The sequence below is a fragment of the Gadus morhua genome, chromosome 15, assembly GCF_902167405.1.
Source record: "Gadus morhua chromosome 15, gadMor3.0, whole genome shotgun sequence".
Classification (NCBI taxonomy): Eukaryota; Metazoa; Chordata; class Actinopteri; order Gadiformes; family Gadidae; genus Gadus; species Gadus morhua.
This window is the reverse complement of record NC_044062.1, coordinates 25231241-25255926: the sequence shown is the minus strand read 5'-3', so window position 1 is coordinate 25255926 and position 24686 is coordinate 25231241. Positions and strand designations below refer to the sequence as shown.

General features: G+C 42.9%; 2 protein-coding genes across 2 annotated transcripts in view; one reads left to right on the top strand and one right to left on the bottom strand.

Moving 5' to 3' along the window:
• The first annotated feature begins 14599 nt into the window (after window positions 1-14599).
• On the top strand, window positions 14600-19521 carry LOC115559739 (acetylcholine receptor subunit alpha). Its single transcript, XM_030378799.1, has 6 exons — window positions 14600-14605; window positions 16033-16270; window positions 17279-17501; window positions 17828-17934; window positions 18100-18224; window positions 18882-19521. Exons 1-6 carry the CDS (start codon window positions 14600-14602, stop codon window positions 19008-19010), a joined length of 828 nt encoding a protein of 275 aa, XP_030234659.1. The 3' UTR covers window positions 19011-19521.
• Window positions 19522-19774: 253 nt separating this feature from the next.
• Window positions 19775-24686, bottom strand: part of LOC115559767 (endoplasmic reticulum junction formation protein lunapark-B) — a 44558-nt gene continuing 39646 nt past the window's right edge. The window contains exons 12-13 of the mRNA XM_030378830.1: window positions 23570-23762; window positions 19775-21526 (exon numbers count right to left, since the gene is read on the bottom strand). Coding sequence (XP_030234690.1) covers window positions 21514-21526; window positions 23570-23762 — 206 coding nt within the window. The 3' untranslated portion in view covers window positions 19775-21513. The remainder of the gene's footprint in view (window positions 21527-23569; window positions 23763-24686) is intronic.

The following is a 24686-nucleotide window of genomic DNA, read 5'->3' as shown; positions in this document are numbered from 1 at the left end:
AAACGCGAGCGCGCCAGCCAATTGAACGAAGCCCATTCCATTAAACAAGTCTTTTCCACCGATCGCGAACATCGCAGAAAGTGTTGAAAACTTAAACAGAAAAAGGAAGTCAGTTCCCGCAAAATTCTCTTCATCCCGAAGTCGACCCGAGAGAGAATAAAAATCCTCCCGATGACAATTAATTACGTCCCCGGGACGACGGGACGTCGTTAATTTTAATCCCTGGTTGCCGGGCAACTGGCGATCGCGTCGAATGACGTGGAAGGTTCTTGAACATTCGCGAACTCGTTCATTGAGTGCGACAAGACAGATAACACTTATTTACAAATTACATTTATTAGCGTTCCTAACTTTATATTTGTATTGTATTGCATTGTATTCATCTATTTCCCTACACAGTAATAGCTTAATGTTAGGGGATAACGTGAATAATAATAATAAAAAACATTTACCAGTTAGTAAATGCCTGCTCACCTATCTACCTATCTATTACCTATAATCTATTCTCTAAATTTAATTAAGGAAATTAAATTAACACAAGCTAGCTAGACTATGAACACATTAAACACTCAGTTTACTAGCTAAATTCGATTAAACAATTGAATGCAATACAAATATTAAGTAAAAATCGAAGTGTTATTATCGCGATCCGTTATCTGTGTTATATTATTTCGTCTTCGGCATCATGAGCGCAATTGAAACCTGCCTGGCAACGGACAACCCCTTACGTAATCTGGTGTGATGACGTAGGCTGGTACAATTTTCGCCCCCGCTACAATTTTAACGTGACACCGCCCCAAAAAAACAAATGCTAATATTGAAATATTTGTATGGTAGCCCTTATTAACAATTCCCATTTGAATGTAATATAAACTAATGCATTAAATGCTAATTAATGGTTTGATTGATTCAATGTTATTATTTCAGACATATCAAAAAAACAAAACAAAATGAAAAGCATGAAAATACAATAGACAAAAATGATGTTCAAATCAATTCACAAAAAATTAAAATAAACAAATTGGATATATTTAATTGATATGCCTGAAACAAGTAGGAAGAACTATACACTTAATCCTACCCCTTTGTAATGCATGATTGAAATGATGAATAAGCTTGTACACAGCGAATAGCCGGAAGCATGTAGCTTGATATGTAGTATCAAGCTAGTTTAAGTTTTAAGATATCTATTTGATCAAGTTATAATTTATGACATGATCATCAATAAGGGTTATTTACATTGCCACAATGTTTTAGGCTGAGCAGTTGGTGGACAATGTATTTATGTATATGTCAAACTTAGACATTATTTAAATTTCCAATTTGTTTGCAATTTTCAGGGAGTGCCGTCGTAAAAGATGTGGACGTTTGAGGAGAAGTGTAAGGACCAAGTCTCTTTTCTCAAACTCACACTGTAGTCTCTTCACATGGAGGAAGTACATTCACAGGTAATCATTTTAGGTTTTCTCCAACTCGTGTTTGTACAATTTAAGCTGAAACTATAGTTGCAAGTTGCAACAGTAGTTTTTCAGTAGAAAAAGCTTTGTGACAAAAGTAGACTTACGGATTGATCAAACAAGCACATATTTTCTTTGTGTATGTAAACAGTTCTGATTAAATCTGTTTTCTTTGTAGATTTGCACAGGGTTTGCAGCTACGGCAGGTAGACATGCTTCAGGATGGCATCACTAAAAGCACTGCTACACTCTCAATGATGTCTAAAAAACTGCGAAGAATTTGCCTTAAAAGCCTTAAAAGGCACAGGAAAGAAAAAGGCCACGTAGTGGAATATGTTGGCTGCGGCGCTGCTATGGCTGTTACCAGCATGGTTGCCATGTCGCTCTCGTGACTTCGTCACACTCTCTGGCCAATCAGTGGCCGGCCGTCTGCCGACGTCACCTTTTAGCATCGGCTCAGCTCGCTTGGAACCTAGAGAGAGGCGGTACTAAAAAAAGCAGCCACTTCAGGTACCAGATACCATGTTTTCGCAGTGGAAACGCAAAAAATGCGAGCTGAGTCGAGTCGAGTCGAGCTGGTACCATGCAGTGGAAAAGCGGCATAACACTTAGTTGAATGCATGTTACATATTTGTTGACAAGCTCTGTAGAGTATCAACTAACTCACTGTTGAATATCAACTAAACACCAGCTAATAGTGCAACGTGTAGTTAACTTAGTTAGTTGAATGCTTGTTTCTTATCTGTTGAAAGCTTTGTTGATTATCAACTAACCATCTACTAATAATGCAACTAATAGGGCCTAAAAAAATATTTGGTTTGTTTCCGGTTTCCGACCGACCCTGTCAATTTATGTGCGACCCAAATTATTTTATGAGTTTTATAAAAAAAAAAAAAAAAAATGTTTTAATGTAATTACGTTTTGGTACAGCACCTCTTACGTTTTGGTACAGCACCTCTTCATTCTGTACAAGGATGAGCGAATTTTCTCATTTTTAAATGAAAACAACCTACCTATCATTTGCTGCCGCTGGAAAAAATAAAATAAAAAAATAAAATAAATTCCCTACCTACCCATGACCTCAACTGACAACCAACAGGAACCAAACTTTTTTTTTTTTTTTAGGCCTAGTTAAAGGAGCATTTCACCGGTGGAGGCATGAATATGTATTGAAATTGGGTCCTATATGTAGTCGAATAATAAAATAAAATTCTAATTTGGTGCAGTCTTGACCAAGACAAGGCAGAAAGTGACTTTTTGGCGCTTGTGGATTGAATACAACAACTCCCACCATGCACAGCTTCGCTGGCGGCCACTCCCGCTGATCATCTCCGCCTATCGGACACCTCCTTGTTCCATCTACTAATGGAACAAATCAGCGTGGAGCTTGACCCGACGTCACTGGCAGAGAGTAGTGACGCTTGCACAGAAGCATACGGCCGACATCTTTCTTTATTCTGGGTGGAAATAGTAACATAGTTACGCAATTAAATGCGTTTATGTAAACATTTTTAACGAGAAATGTGCATTTTAATTTCATAATGTTCGCTCCTTGAATGTGAAGGATGTTTGGTTTGATAGTTATGACGAAGAGGGAACGCTCCATTCACTTGCATGGACAGCGTCTCTGGTTGCTAAGCAACCTCAACGTCTTGGCGGACTATCTGCTGATCAACACTACGAATGCTGGAAACACCAGACACACCATGTGAAGTTATTTAACCCGATTATTGTTATTTATTTAATCTATTTAATCTAACCCGATCTAAACTCTATCATGCACCCAAATACGGCGGCGTTTGGGTTTCCTACCTCGGACTCCTAAATCCAGCGCAGCCACAGGCGCGTTGGCGCGTTGAACCATTTTTGTGACACACAATGATCAAGCTTCAAGTTAGGCACGTTACACGCGTTTGGTGTGGCCGTAGCCCGTGTCCACCAAAAGCGTTTATTTATGCGGTTTCACCAAAAAATCGGCTTTGTGTGGACGGGGCCAAGAAGGCGAACACACGTCACCAAGACGGGGAGACAGCGCCAGGCGTCTTACGCCACTATCTGCCAATGGATCGTGGATGCCTGGGCTGATATAACAGTCTCAACTGTGGTCTAAGCTTTCACGAAGGCAGGAATAATCACTGAACTGCCAGGCAACAGCAGCGACACTGACTCGGATAATGACGAGAGGGATCCGGGCATGTTGGATGCCGTAGGCCTACTCGCCCAACTGTTCAATTCGGACACACAAGAATTCGAGGGATTCGTAGACGGGGAATGAACTGAAAAAGTGAGCTTATTGTTAAGAGATATTGATATTGATCAGATATTGATGAGATATTGTTAATATGCACATTAACGTTTGAACATCGTTACCATGGGAGTGACTGGAGTTGTCAGAACGCTTAATAAAGTTTGACTTTATCTGACTGTTTTGTGGACATTCCCTTTAGCACAGCTCGGTCTAGTCGATGCATAACGCAACCCCAGTCAAACGTTTGACTGCAGTATCTTCTATTCTATGCGCCTTTATAATCCGGTGCGCCCTATACATGATGAAAACAGTTCTAAAATAGGCCATTCATTAAAGGTGCGCCTTATAATCCGGTGTGCCTTATAGTGCGGAAAATACGGTAGTCCTCATTTGTATTTCTTTCGAAATGGTGAACTTCTATGTCAGATCCAGTACCCTCCGCCAATGTACTTCAGTTTTATCAACAGCCTCTGTTATCTTAGCTTCAGACGCTGTGGATGTTAGTTTCTGCTGGTGAAGTCCCACCCACTGGCACTGCTCTAATAGGTCTGTAGCGTCAGTGGGTCCCACCCCCTAGAGGGGGGTTGGACTAGTGGTTGTAGTCTTACGAGAATCATCCCCTCTTACACTTCCTGTTTTCTTGTACGCAAAAATCGTCATATTGCGTCATTAAAAACAGGAAGTGTTGGAGATCTATACGGATCTCTCCACTCTCTCCAGATAATAAGGGAATGATGCTAGACCATTCAAAAATATGCGGGGGGTTCTAAAAATACAAAGCTTATGTGAAATGGGTGAAGTTGCCCTTTAACTGACGGTTAGTTGAATGCATGCTACGTGTACAAAACAACATCTACTAATAGTGCAACTTATAGTTAACAGACAGTTAGTTGAATCCATGTTTCTTATCTGTTGAACAAGCTCTGTCAAATATCAACTAACCATCTACTAATAGTGCAACTTATAGTTAACTTACAGTTAGTTGAATACATGTTACTTATCTGTTGATATAGTTCAGTTGATTGTCAACTCAATTAACTGTTGACATGCAACTGAGTATCTACTGATGGCTTGTTGAGTGTCAACAGTGGACTATCAAACTAAAGTGTTACCAAAAAAGTTGTTGACAAACATTTCTCGTCATATTTTTCGTAAACGAAATTAACACTGATGCACACGTGCACTAACACCATGTGCTAGCACTCCCCCACTACCCATTAGTGATGGGAATTTCGATTCACTTAGAAGATTCATAGTCATTTGAGTGAATCACTAAAAAGATCTGAATCTTTTGAGTCCTTTGAATCTGAATCAGTTGAAATTTTGTCGCTGAATGAGCCCAGCAACTCCCTAGTGCCTAATGCGCACGCTCACAGCAAACCACTGTAATGCAGTTTTGAGGATATCCAGGGGAAATACGCGAACATATTTGAATATTAAAAAGGATGCATTGCAAACATCGGAGATATCGCCAACGTGACTGCCATCTGAATTAGGAAAAAAACGTATGGATTAATTTTTTTTCTCTTCGAAGCTCGTCAAACACAGAAATATTCTGAGAGTTCACATAGTCAGCAAACAACTTTATTTTTAATAAGCTACTTTCATTTTAGAATACAATCTCTCGTAAAATAATGCCTTTGTAACAAAAGAGTTTAACGATTTACATTCAGTACGAGCCCGACCCATTTAGTATGAGTGGGTTGAGTTGGTCTTTCACTCAACAGGATATGAGTCCGACCCATTCAATATGAGTAATTTGAGTTAGTCTTTCACTCAACCGGATACGAGTCCGACCCATTTCAACTGAGTCCTTTGAGTTAGTCTTTCACCCAGCCGGATACGAGTCAGACCCATTTCATCTGAATCCTTTGAGTTAGTCTTTCACTCAACCGGATACGAATCCGACCCATGAATTCGCTCAGTCTATGGATCTGGATCTGTGTACAGCTCTGTCTACAGGAAGTTCTTATTCAACCACGCAGCTGGCAGCTCCGGGTCCGTATGCTTAATCTAAGTTACTATGCAGATGAAAAACGGATGTGTTAATGTTGTTATAGACCTACAGTTTGATGACATTCGTGCATTGTTTTAATAATGTCGTCCGTAGCAGCCAGAACCGAAAGATTCGGGTTAATTGAGACCACGGACTCGTGACTCATGGGTGAATGTAAGGATTCGGATCTTTGAATCCGATTGTCTCAGATTCAACCACCACTACTACCCATGCACACGTGCGCTAGCAAGCAACATGGCTATGACTATGTGCTGGCCCTCCCCCGCTACCAATGCACACGTGTCTCTCGCATGAGTACTTACACATCTGGTTGTATACACATACATTGCCATTTCTTTCAATACAAAACACGAAAATCAACTTTGAGAATACTCGGGTGGTCCATGGGTGTAAATTATAGAAACCTAGCAAGGCGGAGTTGAGCTACTTAGCGCTAACTGGGAAACGAGTGACAGAGAAAACTTGAGAAATGTTCTCGGAAATGTATCATAAGGGCTAATAAGTACAATTTAACACTCACACGGTTAAATAATATACATTCGTGATTTTAGATATGAATTACTTACCCCGTAAGTTGAAGGATACTAAACGATGAATCTGGAGCATGTGCTAGTCCGTCGGTATCAGCCCGTGTCATCCGGTCGGTCAAGGGCGTGAACGAGCATGCGCAATAGCTCACAATACGTCATTGTCTTGATTATTCCACTTCACATTGGATTGATATATATGTTTCTAATTGATCTGCATTTTCTTCAAATCAGCTATTATGAACAAGAATTAATCATGTAATGACGAAAAACATGTTTCAATCATTTCATGTCAACATATTCCTAGCTTGCTAATCAAACACATGCCCTAGTTCATTTTTGTGAGTGCAGGCCAGCTGTGTCTGCACACCTTAAGCCACAAATGTACACCCCCATCCCACAAAAAATGGGGACTAGAAACTATCTCTGTCTTTTGTACATTTACTCTACTGTTGGAGGTCAGGCCCCTTTTCCGGCCTCTTCGAGATAGCTAGGGATGCTTAAATGTTTACACACATTTCCCCGGGTCCCGAGAATGTCATATCCGAGATTTGGAGTTCTAGACCATAGATTAAAAAAAAAATCCCAAATGGACTGTTATTTGGACAAAGCCCCTCAGAAGTGTTGCCTGCAAGACCTAGTTGTTCAGAATGTGGTGGAAAAACAGTTTTTGAGATAGGAAGGTCCTACCGCCCTGAAATTTGAATACCTCATTCTAGGGCATAACTGGGACCCCCACACTGAAACTTGGCCCGGTCGGACCCCGAGGGCAGGAAGGGGGGGCCTGCCCTCGGGGTCCGACCGGGCCAAGTTTGGGTGAGGGGGCCCCAGTTAGGCCCTAGAATTCCTGCCCTCGGGGTCCGACCGGGCCAAGTTTCGTTGCGGGGGTCCCAGTTAGGCCCTAGAATATGGTATTCAAATTTCAGGGCGGTAGGACCTTCTGGTAGATCGGAAGCATATCTCTCCTTGATGTTGCCCTGCGCCATTGTGCAGTTTACATAGGAATGAATGGGCGCCACTTTGGAATCTGGTGTCCATTCTATAATATGTCCATGATTGACAGTAGCGTCGTCTTGTTGTTTACCTTCCTAATTTCCGGATTTCCCTATGGTCTCCGTGGTAAACGTCACAACGCCTTGAACTGTGGGTAATTCGCTCAGGTGAGGTCTGCACTGATGCAGACCCACGGAAAGGGCTCGGTAAGTGTGGACTCAAACCCTTTGGAATTCGACATTGGGACAGCCCTAAAGACTTAATAATTTTGCACGAACGCGCATCAATGTCAGTGAGTCTGGACATTAGGATTGGGCCATCCAATGCCTCTGCCTCCTCCATGCTGCCACGATACCTTGGATCCAAGATGGTGGCCTTTCTCAGGAGGACTTGGATTGCAGGTGATTTGTATTTTTCAGTCAGGACCCTGCACATGTTTTGTTTAATGCCGGCTGTCAGTGCAGTGTCATCGGGGCCTGGAGAGAGAAGGTCGTCTTTAATCAGTTCCAGCACAGGTTTAACTGAGGACACTGGGAAAGATTTTTCCCCTGAGAGGACGTCTGTGAAGTCAGCTAGTGGTTTCATTGCTGCGTTGATGGACTCCAACACAGAAACATCCTGCCAGGTTGGTTTGAGGTGGCTATATTTTCTGTCTTGAACCAGGACACTTCTTATGGCTGGAAGTAGCTCAAGCACCCTCTCTATCATCTTCTGCTTAGTGCCCCATCGTGTGACAACATCCTGTGGAAAAGATAATAATGTTATTGTTCATTAGTTAGTCTATGTCAACATTCTTAAACAAATATTACTGTTTACATTTCCATTAATTATCATTATTAATTTGTATGTTATATTATTTTTATATGCCAGTGCATACGACTACAGTCTCAATTAGATTCTACAGGTTATTCTCCAGGTCTACAGGCTACTATGAAATAAGAATAACAACTCTTTAAATATTTTTTGTTGCAAATTAGTTCAAGTTCAAGTTTATTATAGCCATTTCAACAATATATAAAATACAGTTGATAGGAATTTGTTTTGGTATGCTCACATGTATTACACAGCAACATAACAACACAACATAACAAGGCAAAAAGCCAAAACGGCACATAAATAACAAGGAGTACAACACTTAACACACATAGAAAACACACAATGCATGGTTCGCAGAGAATGACAGCAGTAAAGTACAGTACAGTGGTGCAAAAACTGCAAGTGAGGTAGACCATGAAGATCTTAAAGACCTTAAAGTGCTTAGTGCTTGTTCAAGTGGCGTATAGCTTGTAGATAGGTACTATCCCTAAAGCGTGGTGTCATAGTGCGAGCCTATGGTAGGCAGACTACAGCCAATGATTTTAGAGGCCTTGCGTACTACCCTCTCAAGCTGTTGTTTATCCTGGCTGGTAGCACTACCATACCAGACCAGGATGGAGAAGGTGAGCACGCTTTCGATGGCTGCACGATAAAAATGGGTCATGCCTGCCTGACTTACCCCAAACTTCCTCAGCTGACGGAGGAAGTATAATCTCTGATTATACTTCCATGATAGGGACTGGTGGATAGTGGTGCCTAAGAAACGGAAGGAGAAGACCCACTCCACAACTTGGCTTTTAATGGAGATGGGAAAGTGCTGGCCTGCCTTTTTCCTATAGTCAATTAAGTGTTCTTTGGTTTTGGTTGTATTTAGTATAAGGTTATTGTCTTCACACCACTGCGCCAGCTGTTCAACCTCACTCCGGTAGGTAGATTCGTCCCCATCAGATATGAGGCCTATGACAGTGGTGTCATCTGCAAACTTTAACATTTTAACAGATGCAGAGTTTGATGTACAATTATTAGTGTAAAGAGAAAATAATAGAGGTGACAAGACACACCCTTGTGGGGCGCCAGTGTTCACAATCCTTGGCGATGACACATTATTCTGGATTTTAACACACTGTTTCCTACTGGACAGGAAGTTTAAGATCCACTGACAAAGTAGAGCATTAACTCCTGCGGCCAGGAGAAAGTTGTACAGTCTGACAGGAATGATGGTATTGAAGGCCAAGCTAAAATCAATGAACAGTACACGGGCATAGGTGGACTTAGTGTTCAGATGTTGCAGAATGAAATGTGTGCAAAGTGAAACTGCATCGTCCACTCCCCTATTAGCCCTGTAGGCAAATTGGTGAGGGTCTAGCGTGATGTACGTCAAGTACCTACAAACTAGGTGCTCAAGTACCTTCATAACAACAGAAGTAAGTGCCACAGGCCTATAATCATTAAGACAGGTTATGGTAAATTAAATTATAGAATAGATATTTATTGCACAGTAATACATTATACATCAAAATTCAGTGCACTGCACTGCACACTGGACTCATAGAAAAAAAGTAGAGCAATAAATAGTCAATAAATAATATTCTCATCGTCTCATTCACTCAGTACATTCATGTCGTCATACACTGTACCATAAACTCAGTGCAATTGTAATCATTCGATGCATTAAATTAAACTATCAATGAATTAAACATCTCTCACCAGTATTAGACTGTGTTTGGGGAGATTAGCCTCACTCTGTGCCTTCCTCAGGTTTCTCCTCTCAAGCCAGCTCATGTTGAATACGTTGACCATACTTTTACAGAGTCCTACTGCACGCGCTGTCCGATCTTTGTCGCTGTCCAGACCATGGCACACAGCAAGGTGGAGGTTGTGGCCAAAGCAATTGATCAAGGACCAGCCAAGATTCCTTATTGCAGCAACAATGTTAGCACCATTATCTGTAGTGATACAGACTAGTTTGTGCTCATCCAGTCCCCAGTCTGCTACAGCAGACCTCAGGTTTTCTCCAAGGATGTCAGCAGTATGATTATCTGGGACATATCTGGTCTCTAACACTTGTGTGCAGGGTCCAGTCAGCAGTTATGTAGTGCATGGTCAAGCTCATATAGGGGGTCAAGTTTTGTACTTGACCACATATCTGTAGTGGCTGAGTAAAATGCGATGTCTTTGATCTCCTTTAGTATGTTGTCTTTAATACTGTTGTACAGTTGTGGAATTGCCATTTGACACGTATGTTCTCCCAGGAAATTCGTAGTTGCTGTCAAATGTTGGCAGCATTCGTCGAAATGCAGGCTTTCCCATGATACTAAAGGGCATCATCTCTCTAGCGATGAAGCAACCTACACGTCAGTGAGCGCGCACCATTTTGCACTGTCTGTGTTGTACTTTGTTTGCCGACTAAACGCCCCAGTGATTGTGGGTTAGGGAAGATGGAGACTTCCCATCTGTTAGTTTTGTCCCAAGCTGGGAGAACTGCATCGGGTGATTGTGTTTAAGGTGAAGATTCATGAATGTTGTATTGGCGCGTTTGTTAATATTGTTTTCAAACAAATGCGACATCTCGGGTCGCTCAGGTTAGTTGGTCCGCCCTGGCGGTTGGGTTTGAAGCCGAAGTGGTCCAAAAAAGCAGCTGTCTCGTTCGGCCTAGACACTCCATCTTTTTATTCCTCAAAAGTTTTGTTCTCTTGCTCTCCTCTTCACGGGGCACTCTCATGCTGCACTCTGTGTAACGCCAGTATATCAAAAGTAAAAACTATTGATATCCAGTCTCTTTGATAGATAGAGACACAAGGAAAACAAACAAGCGTGCGAATGGAAATTATTGCGTCCGGCAAAAGATTATCGCTCATTTTAATTTATCGCGCAATTAATTGATTAATTGCTTATCGCGACAGGCCTATCCATAGTCACTGGAACAAGTGGCCTGTCGTTGATGATCGCTGCAACTTCTGCCATGAAAGTCACCAGCACTTTGAGGGTGAGCTTGTCTTTCAGCTTGAGGAACATTGCGTCCAGAATTCTCCTCGCCACCCCTATCATTCTCTCCCATGATCCACCACAATCGGATGCATGTGGAGGATTAAAGGACCAGGTGCAGCCCTTGTCTGAGAGGTAAGTCTTTACTGCGGTGCTGTTAATGTTTGAGGCTATCTTCAGTTCTTTACAGGCGCCAATGAAGTTTGTGCCGCGGTGAGAGCGAATGTGTTTGACCGGCCTGCACACTTTTATTTTACTCTGGTCCTGTGTGAGGAGACGTTCCATGGGCTGAACACATCCAGACCCAAAGCAGGAAAATGGAGGATTCTTTTCTTCCCTCAGACAATCCAAAGGTGAGCTGAATTGACCGCCCCCTCTGTAAAGTGCTTTAGAGACATGAGACGCCTCAGCGCCTGTGGTCTGTTGTCTGGGAGCCGTGGGCTCTTGAAAGGTAATGGCACCACCCAACTGTTGTTTGAATCTTTTCGCAGTCCTTCATCCATTATCTCCATGAACATTGCATCTTGAATGGAGGGAGACACCTGTTTGTCATCCCTGGTCCGCCTGTACACCGTGCATCCAAGGTGGTCGGTTTCACAGAAAGGCTGGACCTCAGAATACGCTGGGGGCTCGCTGGTGGCTTGGGTTTCGCTGAACCTCTCCTTCACATGGAACACGTTGGGGCACGCGTCAAAGAGAGTGGGCTGTTGCAGCTCTGTGGTGTTCATGTGGAACGTGCTTATAGTCACTGGTACGTAGTGCTACGTATTTTAAGAACCTGACCAACCCACACATAGACCCTAGGAAGCAGGACCAAACATATAAGCTGTAAATACTATACATAGCCACAAGGGGAGCAGGACCTTACTGAAGGCTGCAATAACTGCTCCATCCACAGAAGGCAGCACCACAGACAAGGGAGGAAGCCGAGGGTAATACGTCACACCGGCTCCTCCCACTCCTTCCGGGCCATGCGGATCAGACCATAATAACAATCTCCAGGAGCAAGCTCCTGAGAAACTCTCGGCAGCCCATACGGATAGGGTTAATATAGCTTTTGTCAGCTGGGAGTCGCTCAGCACGTGCAAAGACACGCTTCCACCTCATTTTGCTCCATATTATTAGTTTACCATACCGAAATACTTTACCAAATAAAGTAACTCTTAAAAGCTATCCTGGATTTGACCGACTTTCCTTGAAGAACTTCTGCAACAGTAGACATTACTTAGGCACACAGTTCCAACAATGACCAACCCCAGTTCTAACTTCTGTGCGTAAGGCAGGTGAGGGCCATTCACGTGTTTACAGACTTTATGCACTCTGATAATGACCCTTCCTAACAGAAGCATAATGGGGGCTTGTGGGTAAATGTCTGGGATGAGGTGTGCCACTAACCTTAGATGAGCATGATGAAGAGCAACTTCGGGGGTCGGAATTTCCTCTCTGTTGTTCGGTATGTCGCTACATTCTATGAGGCTTGGCATCGGGACGTGAACAGTTCCATCTAGAGACTCCACTTCATAGCCACTGGCCCTTCTGCCTGCTGATTGCTTCACTCCAGCACATGTTCTCAGTGTGTAAGGAGCGCTTGGACTTTGGTCTTTGAACATGTCAAAGAACTGTGGGCGAACCAGTGACCTGTTGCTCTGCTCGTCAATGATCGAATACAGTTTCAAGGCTTTTACTCTGTGGCCGGCTGGAAACACTTTGACGAGGCATATCTTCGAGCAGGAGCGGTCATTGTACTCACCACCACAGACTTTTGTGCATTTGTTGGTGACCTGAGACTGTGGTGAAGCTTCATCCTCCTCCCCGCCGTGCTCAGAAGCAGGGTCAACCTCCTTTTGCCAGGGTGCGGGTCCAGGGTGAAGCACTGTCTTGTGCCTTACATTCAAATCACTAAACATTGAGTTTGCAGTTCTTTAATATCTGAGACGAGGAAGAGAGACATTTAAAGCACACTTTTTTTTTTGCGCGCGTCAATGGGCTTCTTACTGAATGCCTGGCACTTACGGGGAGGGTGTGGGTTTTATGCAACAGACACAGCTTGTCGCCGTTGTCAGATTTTGTTGGAGGCTCACCCGTGTCAGATGTGGCTATGGGTAACACTTCCCGCTGTCTGTTCGGCTTCCACACTGTCTTCTCTGTTCTGGGGGCCATGTCTGTGTAGCCGATGAGGCTGAAGCTTGGGTCATTTGCAATGTGAGCCTGCTGGCTTACGAAATCGACAAAGAAGCCAAAGGGAGGATAGCACACCTGGTTTTGATGCTTTTAGGCTGCACCAGCGATCAACCACTTGTACTGGAGACGAGACGGGAGTTTCTGTACAATTGGGTTGACGCCTAACCCTAGCCGTGTCAAGGAAAGCTAGCTGAAGTCTCCTTCAGCTTTAGCAGCCTGTAATTCCATCAGTAGATCACGGTTTATCATTTCTGGAAAGCTGTCAATGTCTTTGACCAAAGCATTTTCTATTGCTTCAGCCGAGCCATATGTTAGCTCGAGCCTTTCCAATGCCATGGCCAGTCCTGCTTCTGGCCAATTGATCTTATGGCTTATCTGCTCAATATGCTCGGCTGACTCCTTCCCGAGCCACTTTAGTAGAAGATCCATCTCCTCGCTCGGTTCCAGGTGTAAGCCGCTGACGGCAGTCAAAAAGGAACGCTTCCATGCTCTGTAGTTTTGGGGCTTGTCATTGAATTGAAGCAAGCCTGTAGCCACACGCTCACGGCGGGGAAGATACCTGACAAAGTAATATATGTGTGAACTGCCGTCATTGGACTGGTCTGGCGGTATGGCGTGGCATGCGGGAGAAGGCCGGGTGTTGTGATTTTGTGGTCTGAAGTGGAGTGCAGGTGTATCATGCTCACCGCTGGCCTTGATTTGAGGTAGACGAACATCTCCAGGCAACCTGAACCTGTTGGCTCGTGAGTGTCCTCGTATGCGCTGGTGTAAGGCTGCTGTGAGACAAGACAATGTGGAGCAGTATTGTTCTGATGTGGATAGAAAGGACTAGCTTCAGGCTTTAGTGGTGGAGGTTACACGTTGTGGCTAGGGACCGGCGCTGTCTTTGCCCGTGTGTCACCGTTATCACATGACTGTAATTCTGAATCCCTTTCTTTAAGTTGATCAAGCAAATACTGCTTTGTGCATTGTGAGGCTTCTAAAGGAACAGAGTCTATGTTCAGGTCACAACTATGTCTCTAACTCTTTACATCAGGAGCAGCTTCAAATGCCTCTGCTTCAGCAACGGCTGCTGCAGCCTCTTTTTTATGTTTGAGCATTTCTAAAGACACTACCAACTTAGTTTGTTGTAGCCTCATCTTTAGCATAGGATAGCCGTGCCTTTGCTGCTTCGGCTTTTGCTCTTGCTCTGACTGCTGCAAACCCCGCTGATGATGAACTTGATCTCTCTGAACAAAATACTTGTGAGTGTGTCCTTAACAATGCGCTGTGGGGGTTCTCCTGTGTTGCTGTACTTCCATGCGAACTCTCCTCTGTAGCACTTGACTGTAGAGAATGCTCCGTTGATCGTCCACTGGATGGGTATGACAACGTCATGTCGGTTGGCTTCCAACTTTCTCTGCTTTATCTCGCTTGCTCTATAGCCGTTGTTTCACTGTGCCGTCCTCGGCATGTCTACTAATACCCTGACGGCCAGCTAAACTCTTTCCCAAAACACCAAGACTCCGCAGATGTATTTCTCACTTCCACAGGTTTATTGTAAGCACATGGAAAAAGGTGAAACTGCAACACAACTCACGAATAAAAAGGCAGAGAAATCTGAAATCTCATTTGTACTCATCTCAAACAAATAATGAAGAATATTAACTTGAAAACAACCTTCTTTTTGGTCATTACAACACTATTATCGTCGTCAAATGACCCACGTGTGACCTAACATGGTATTTGTGTAGCCGTAGTACATTTGAACTATCTTGAGATGAAAACTATAAAAACTTTACACTAACGTCAAAATAGTGATGAGTACTTTCAAATTAATTCAAAATACAAAGAATACATACCAACAATGCTATGTAAAGCACAAGATTTTGACGGATTCGATTAAATTGTTATGGATTAACAGATTTGAACGAAGCGCTGAACCAGCTAGATGCGAGTTTACTTCCTGGAGTCAAGCGATTAGAACCATGCGCCTTAAAGTGAACGCGTCCTGAATAGAAACGCATAGGAAATTCCTATTCCTGGAACACATACCGTATTGGTCCGAATATAAGACGACCCTGAATATAAGACGACTCCCCGTGTTCAACAAAAACATTTAGAAAAAAAGATTTGCAGACCAGATTTGCGCTGACTGTTGGCATCTTTGAGACGTTGATTTTGTGCTCGCCATCTTCTTACGTTACACTCCGTGACCCCAAACTTCTTGGCAGCTTGTCAGTTGTTACTTGACTCATGCCTTATTGATGACCATTATTTTAAAATTGGCATCATAGCTCCTCCGCTGTTGTTGATTGACCTGACCCACTTTTGAGCCACTTGTCTCTAAATGGTTACTCTGTCTTTCCATATTTAAACACCGGTAACGGGCTTGTTGTTAAGGACGCTGGACAACTTCTTCCCGGAACCAATTTTTTTGGCGCCACCTGGGGCCACGAATGTGTATTGACATTTAATGGGAGCGGCGAAGAAGAGAAGCTGCGCTCTGAATACTAGACCCCGAATATAAGACAACCCGACTTTTTCAGAACTATTTCGAGTGGATAAAGGAACGTCTTATATTCGGACCAATACGGTTATTATGTAATGCTGACTAAATATAAAGCATTTATTTTTTACCTGTAACATTAAACTTCTTACTCGTAACAAAACAGCTTGTTTTTCTTGTCTGTTCTTGAAGCCCTTCATTGCTTACTGATACTGCGTCTCAATTGGTTTTATTTTGTATCAGTATTAAAAAAAACATCTGAAAGGCTATAACAAATACAAAGTTATCATCAGGCCTTTCATCGCTATCTTCTTTTTCAGGAAAGTGACAGGCCAGACCTGAGCAACTTCATGGAGTCAGGGGAGTGGGTTCTGAAGGACTACCGTGGCTGGAAGCACTGGGTGTACTACACCTGCTGCCCCAACAGCCCCTTCCTGGACATCACCTACCACTTCCTCATGCTGCACCTGCCGCTCTACTTCATCGTCAACGTCATCATCCCCTGCATGCTGTTCTCCTTCCTCACCGGCCTGGTCTTCTACCTGCCCACTGACTCAGGTAGGAGGTCCTCTACATGCTGCCTACTGACTCAGGTAGAGAGGTCTTCTCCCACAGACTCAGGTAGGGAGGGCTTCTACCCACAGATTCAGATAGGGAGGTCTTCTACCCACAGACTCAGGTAGAGGTCTTAAATCTGCTGCCCAGACTCGGGTAGGGAGGTGTTCTCCAACAGACTCAGTTAGGTTAACGCAGGTTGTCTCGGCCGTTCTTCATTTGGACCATGGGTACAGAAGATGAGGTTAGCTCGACTTGCTTCCAAAGATTTCAAGAACTCGCGACTTTAAAAAGAAATTGTGTTTATTTTTACATACAAAAATTCACCAAACTGTCTTCTAAATTAAGAAAATGGTACTGGGAAACTGAAAACCTTTATAAGTAAAGAGTACACTTAAATAGTAACAAACTAAGCTTAATATGCACGGTCGAAAGACTTTTTTAAACTACCGCCTCTTTCCCTTGACATTCCGTGTCTGACAAACACACACCTGGCCTTATATTACCTGGGAGGTGCCAAGGCTGCACAGACCCCTACAGGCTAAATGCAAGAAAAACATTTCCAGCCTGCACTTTTGCTGAAATTACATGTGACTTTCTTTTCCACATGGACTATTCCCACATCTTGGCGAGGACATTGTATTTTCATAAATAATAAAATAATAAAAAGTAAGACCCAAAGAAAGTAAAGCAGAAAATCAATATCCCCAATTAAACATCTGCGACACAGGTAGAAAAAACCTCAGTGCCTCTTATCATGGGGGGTCTGAAGTAGGCATTTAGTATTAGTCCATCTCGGTGCTGCTCTCTCTCTCTCAGGGGAGAAGATGACCCCTTCCATCTCGTTGCTGCTCTCTCACTGTGTTCTGGTGACTCTCTCTCTCTCATCTTGTTCTGGTGACTCTGTCTCTCTCTCAGGGGAGAAGATGACCCTGTTCATCTCGGTGCTGCTCTCCCTCACCGTGTTCTGGTGATTCTCTCTCTCTCTCTCTCTCTCTCTCTCTCTCTCAGGGGAGAAGATGACCCTGTCTATCTCGGTACAGCTCTCTCTCACCGTGTTCCTACTGGTCATCGTGGAGCTCATCCCGTCCACGTCCAGCGCCGTGCCACTAATCGGGAAGTACATGCTCTTCACCATGGTTTTTGTCATCTCCTCCATCATTGTCACCTTCATCGTGATCAACACCCACCACCGCTCGCCCAGCACTCACACCATGCCCCACTGGGTCCGCAAGGTACAGCTCGGAAATGTGCATATACAGCAAAACATTTACCCCCCACACAAATAAACCCAGATGCACTCTCTCTCTCTCTCTCTCTCTCTCTCTCTCTCTCTCTCTCTCTCTCTCTCTCTCTCTCTCTCTCTCTCTCTCTCTCTCTCTCTCTCTCTCTCTCTCTCTCTCTCTCTCTCTCTCTCTCTCTCTCTCTCTCTCTCTCTCTCTCTCTCTCTCTCTCTCTCTCTCTCTCTCTCTCTCTCTCTCTCTCTCTCTCTCTCTCTCTCTCTCTCTCTCTCTCTCTCTCTCTCTCTCTCTCTCTCTCTCTCTCTCTCTCTCTCTCTCTGGTGTTCATTCAAACCATCCCCAACATGATGTTCTTCTCCACCATGAAGAGACCGAGCCAGGATATCCGCCAGAAAAGGCTCTTCCCCATTGAGATGGACATCTCAGGTCTACACCAAACACAACACCCACACAGTCTGTAAATTAAACCCTGATTCTGATGTTGAAACACACATTTGCCATGTAAACATGCTAAAACACACGGGTGCTATGCTAAAAGTGTAAGCAGACTCCGTAGTCCACTATAACCTTTGACCCTTTTCCTGTTTGAAGGGAAGCCCACCCCGACCAACGTGCCCCTGAACTCCCCAATCACCAAGAACCCTGAAGTGCGCAGCGCCATCGAGGGCGTGAGCTACATCGCAGAGACCATGAAGTCAGACGAGGAGGCAAACAACGTGAGTCCATACTGCATCTTCAGTCAGCCATACCTATCCTTTATTGTTAGAACAAAGGTCAAAATGTTAAAAGGGAAATTTATTTAATTAATTTTTCATTTTCAAACATTGCACCAGAGTGCAGCACTGAACGGTTGCAGGTGAGGTGACAGTGAGTTAATTTTTCACGCTTCCGGATATGCACTTTGTTTGAGGTATGTAAATGGTCGAGACAAAACCCAAACAAACTAAACTGGGTGCGCATCAATGTAATGATGCCTGCATAAATGCTATTGGTTTTCAACTTTACAACCTGCTGGAAACACCTGGCAACCTTTGAACCAAAAATTCAGCAAATCTTGAAAATAAACAAAATAAGTTTTCAAAGGATTGAGTGCTGCACTTCGTCCTATGTTGTGCTCAATGCCATTTTCGTCCACCTCTCAAGTACTAATAATCGTCTGATCAATGCAGAGTATACTGTTATAGCGTTAGACTGGAGCACTAGGTATTGGACAGTGATCCCTTATGTGTACAATACTAACATAACTGAGGATAATCCATAAGAACCTTGTATTAATGACCAGATGGATTGTATATCCATATTGCTCAGAATCAGTGGTCTTGCATGTGTCGAGGCGTGGCCTGTTGTTGACCCCGAGTCCCCTACCACTCCAGGCGGCCGAGGAGTGGAAGTTCGTTGCCATGGTGCTGGACCACATCCTGCTGTGCGTGTTCATGGCTGTGTGCATCATCGGCACGCTTGGGGTGTTCGCTGGACGGCTCATCGAGCTCAACACACTGTAGTGAGCACGCCTCCTCTGAAGGCGGAGTGGTCCACCTGCATATGGAGCCCGATACACAGAGAAGGACTCCTTCCGAGTCTGCATTTCACCCGTTTCATAAAACACATATTTTTGTGTATGATGCAGTTCATTTTGCTGATTAAGTCCAGGTCATGAAGAACCAAACATATATCCATTGACTTGTACTTAGCTAAGACAAGCGAAGCCTTTGGGGGACCTGGTTAGACAGACCAATACGTCTTCCCATATGGATGATATGACATTAATATCTACTTCATTAATCACCAGCACTAAGTCATAGGACTTAGTGTTATTCTGGCATATCATATGATTATATTATTGGATTGTTTTCTACTTGTTTACACATTGTTGACACATTGAGGCATGGTTTGATTGAGTTTCCCGGCCTATAGAAATCTATAAAAAACATGAATGGGTGGAACTATAGAGTCTGTTAAATCCCCATGTGTCCGTACCCTTTGTAGGTGCCTGTATTTTCCTGTTTGTATGCATCTCATAAAAAAAGTATATACTGTACTGTATAAAATAAAGTTAAGTAATAAAATAAGTTCCAATAAATAAAGTAATGTGTAAATCCAACAGTATGTGCTTTCCTTCAGATTGATCGCCTGATCACCAGCACCCCATGGAAGTAGTCGCACCCCCCACGCAGAGGCCCCTAGTACCCTCAAGATGATACCATTACAAAATACACATCCCCACAAGGGCTACAGCAATAACCAATAACAAAATCATGACACTATATCAATTGCAATGTTTCCAAAGTGTATTTGATGGCAAACACAGTAAATCCAGAATTGGTAAAATACTGAAAGTGCAAAAGCAGTCATATGCTTGAAAACCTAATTCAACAGACATGGCATTGGAGAGCTTAAAAAGCGTTTTGATAAATAATTAGGCCAACATTGCCATCAGGGTTAAATCGACTGTAATCTGCTTTACATTAGTGCTAAAATAATAAACAATGTAAACACATATAGCAGCCAAGGCACACAGAGGGACTGCAAAAGGTGCCAACCAAAACAATCAGAACAATAATGGTTATCTGAAAGAATATCTATATGCTAGAACAGTGACTGCTATAACGCTAAAAAGCCTCAAGTAATGCTTGCTAACAAACAAAAGCGTACATACAAAGCGTCACCCAACCCTCTCACACCAGGACTGGTTTCAGTGGCAGACTCTTTACATGCAGGAATCCTGGATGCATGTAGCCTAGAGTAAATTGTTCTTTAGAGTAAAATCACCTAGAATAGCTAGAATAGGACTCATTTCTAAATCAATTAAATAATATTTTCAGAAAGTGTCTGAAAACAATGTACAAGTATGATGAAGATCAGCTGGCTTCTGTAGACATAAACTGACTGGTTTAGATAAAGCAGATTAATTAGCTCAAAAGAAACCCCTTAATAAACTTATTTCAGATGAAAAGTAGGTACTGGAGTTACACTGTGGATATGGGTGATCTTAGTGCCTATCGTCAAATACATGCACAAAGTTTTTAAAACGCAAGATAATATGTACATATGGATTGATGTTATATTATGTTGACAAGACCATAACAGGATCCTACATTCTGATTATGGGAGAAATAAATTGACAGAAAAAACCGGCACACATTTTAGTATTCAGTATTCTGTCGTGCATGTCCATTTCTGTGCGTCACACAGGAATAGGTCCAAACTAGTGGTATTTACCTCTCTGATTATTTTTATCAGTTGAACCTGACCATCTGGTTAACAGAGGGTTTTGTTGGAGTCTTTGGTAGACGGGATGGAGACCGTTCTATTCATGACTTCTAGCTCATAAACCAATGTCCTCCTTCGGGTCACATCATAAGTATCGCCCTCAGACACAATGTGAGGATTTAATTAAGATTGCAATAAATATAGTGTTTAAGATCCAAATAAAGTGAGACAATGATTACATAATTCTACTTTGCAGTTACTTTAAATTATCGTTAAGGCAAGCCCATGCTATAGTCAACATATCAAATATCTTAAAACTAATCAGAAATCAGAACAATGTTCCAGAATATGCTACATATTCTATACAAATAGCATAAATACAATAAATAATTCATAGTATGCGTGGTACCCCAATGGCAGCCCCTACTAGTACCCCTTCAAACCCCAAATAGTAGTCAATTATCCAACAAAGAATTCCAATCCGATGATGACTTCAGGCCCGGTTAACGTGTTTACGGTACTGAAACATGGTAGCATTACTCTGCGTTTAAAGCGACTGTGAAAACAAAGCTTGAAAAAGTGTGCTGTGTATTCATCTATTGTTGGTTCACTCATAGTGCACGTGCCAAAACATACAAACAATGGTAGACTACAGTTGTGTTTAGTTGAGTTGAATCCCATGGTAGAATGGCCTTCATCATGTGTTGGACTGGCACCTGAAGAAGAAGCCCTCTGAGACATGCTCCTCAGTTCGTATGTCTGATCAGCACCTTTTCTTCTGGAAGGAGAGATTTTCTAGAAGGAATCCCTTTAAAAAAAACAGACAGAGAAATACCTTTGCAGGATTGTTTTGACAAGGCCTCAGTTTGTAAGGGAAATAGAGTTGCACTATTGCAGGAGATAATACATTATATACTGAAGTTGTAATATGGCCAACCAAAATCCTTGTTTTTCCTATAGTTGGCTATGTTGCATTCTATATTTTGATCAATTCTAAGAGCTATAAAACCACGTTCTGATGGGCAGAAACCATCGTAGCCTAAACCATAGTTACCACTGTTCCTTGGCCGACTCCCTAGTAGTCATCTAGATATGTGCTATGAAGAACCTTACTGGCATTTGTTATTTGAGAAGTCTAGCCAATAAGAAGCCAATGATATATTATATATCAGGGGTACTCAAGTAGAAATGATGAGGGGCCACAAATTTTTTTTTTGTGGCCGGTCGGTATACGTGTGACTGAGGCCGATATATGCTCTGTTTTAGACGTAACGCGTAAGCACTAGGGCTGTAACGATACACAAATTCACGATTCGGTTTGTATCACGATTTTTGACCCACGGTTCGATACATCCCACGATTCTTTTAAATTTAAAAAGCATTTTATTTAAACAACACTTAAATACCAATTATCTTAATGTAACATTTAATAAAAAAATAATTTGGAACACTGAACAGATTTGAACCGAAAGAATACTATGAAAGTATAGCTAAATTAATAAAGAAATAACCAAAGATTGCAGTTGGAGGATGCTTTTTGCTGGTAGGCATAATAGGGCCCCTTTAACTGTTTGGTTGGTTTATTCAAATATCCTTATTAGCGCTTCTTATTAGGCTATGTAGCTTAAATAATGACATAATCAGGCCGTATAGAATGCAACATGTTTAATAGCCTAACTTTCAATAGATGAGGAAAAACATGAACGTCGCAATAACGAGGCATAGTGTTACGAGTAGCTATGTGTGTGCGCGAGAATGGCAGTGTGCGTATGCGTGTGTGAGTGACGTCAGCGAGTGAGTGGACGAGCGAGGAGAGCGAGCGGTAGCGCGTGTGTCTAGTGAAGAAGCGAACGAGTCCGGTAGAATAAAGTACCCATCCTGTCAATAATCGGTGGCCGCTTCATTCCGACGTGGCTTTGAGTATCGCGATTTTCGGTTTGATACGCGTATCGTTACAGCCCTAGTAAGCACGTAAGATACATAACCCCCCCTTGCGCGGTAAAATATCCCCCCTTACGTGCTTAAGTGCGTCGGCCAAAATTCCTGACTATGCGACTAAAACACTACGGCCCTACGCAGCTCGCAAAGACTGTGATTGGCCAGCTAACCACATCCTTTCAGGAGTCTCACATTTCCAGTTTTACAGCATAATAGCGCCATTTTTAAAAGGCTGTGACGGAAGCGAATGAAGAATTTTGAAGAAGGAGAAGAAGAAAACACAAGAATGAATTATGATAATTATAAATATAAACAAGCCAGCGATTTCCACTTCCACGCCCACAGATTCGTTCGTTGCTCCCCCTACTGTTCTGGCGGAGAATCCCCTTGCAACACGCGCAATCCTTAAGGAACCTTAAAGGAACCGTAAATCAAAACTTGTCTAAAACAAGTCCCTTGTGTAAATTACGTGCTTACGTCTCTGCGTCTAAAACGACCCTAAATCGGCCTTGACTGCTGCTGAGATGGACTGTCTGCCTCGAGTTTGGGAGGGCTGGAGCGGCCTGTGGGCTGGAGTGCTATCTGTTTATCGTTGCAACCCCCAGCCTCGTATTGAGATCGCGGCGCGCGGTTTCAAAATAAGAGCGCCCAGCACGATTTTATTTTTATTTATTTATTTTTATAATTAAAAAAACTTTTCAAAACAGCTCGAGGGCCATTAATAGACACCCCGCGGGCCACAAAAGGCCCGCGGGCCGCTACTTGAGTATGACTGTTATATATGAACATGGCTGGATAGAAGCGAACTAAAGAATATTAGCATCACCCACAATAATTGTCATCATCAACGCCTCAACAGATTCCCTGTCTTTCACAACCTGGGAGAAGAGGGGTTCATCGTTAAGAGTCTCACTGCAGATCTGACGCTTGTACTTCTGCTTCTTGGCCTTCGCTAGGAGCCTCCTCCGATCCAGCTTCTTCCATTGGTTCTTCAGCACGCTGCTGCTCCTCCTCCTCCTCCCCTTTCTGCTGCAGGGACTCCTCTGATTGGCTGTTTTCCACCACCTGCCTGCCAGACTCCTCCTCTTCCCCTACCTCCCTCTCGTCTGAGGCAAGACAGAAAGACAGAGAGATGAAGAAACAAACGAGAAGCAGAGGATGGGAACGCGGGAACAGAAGAAAAATGAGTTTGATGAAGAGACTGAAACAAGAGCATCAACTGAATTATAGACGCCTTAAAGATGAACCAAACACAAATAAACCTGTATCCAGGGCAAGCAATAATCTAATCTAACGATCATCAGGATTGCCGATGTCAGGAATACCCAAAATCTGAATGGGAAACACGTTCTGCCAGAAGCCTGCCATAGTTTTCATCAATGTACACATATCAAAAGTCAGTTGAACCTGTATTATATTATAGTCTATGTTTAATCAGTTAAACCTGTATTATAAACTCTATAGGCATTTTATAAAGTCTATAGGTCCATGGCACACCCTGCAGGCAAGGTCTTGCCTTAGCCAGGCAATGTCTTGCTTGGTTAAAACCTAGGGGGTATATTCTACCTTTGTCAAGGAGCCGGCTTTCTTGGTTCATTGGAGTAGGCGGGACTACACACGGAGAGTAGACCTCTTTAAAGTAATTTGCATATTCCAAATGTGTTTTTGTTTATTTTGGGCTTCTTTATTTTTCTGCCCACATGTTTTTTAAACCCGACAAAAGTTTCTAAGTCCCGCCCCTGGTACTGCGATGCCATCAATTTGCATTTACATGAAAATGAACACCCCAAATGTGTAGGGTTCAAGAGGGGAAATTGGTGTGAGAAATCAAGCCGGTATATTACCTCGGCAAATGTGTAAAAACAACGATTTTCAATCAGTGAAACCTGTATTATAGTGTCTGTGTTTAACCAGTTCAACTAATCTTCCAATATGTCATGAATGGCCCAGCCTGATTGGTGACCTTAGAGTCAGTCACCATCGTGTACGCTCATTTCCCTGAGGTTGGTTTTTTTTGTGTTTGATTTGGC

Bases quoted from the DNA above. Each gene is read 5' to 3' on its own strand.
- LOC115559739 (XM_030378799.1), top strand. The intron at 17,502-17,827 runs GGTACAGCTCGG...CTCTCTCTCTCT, and splicing joins ATGCCCCACTGGGTCCGCAA to GGTGTTCATTCAAACCATCC. The intron at 17,935-18,099 runs GTCTACACCAAA...TCCTGTTTGAAG, and splicing joins CATTGAGATGGACATCTCAG to GGAAGCCCACCCCGACCAAC.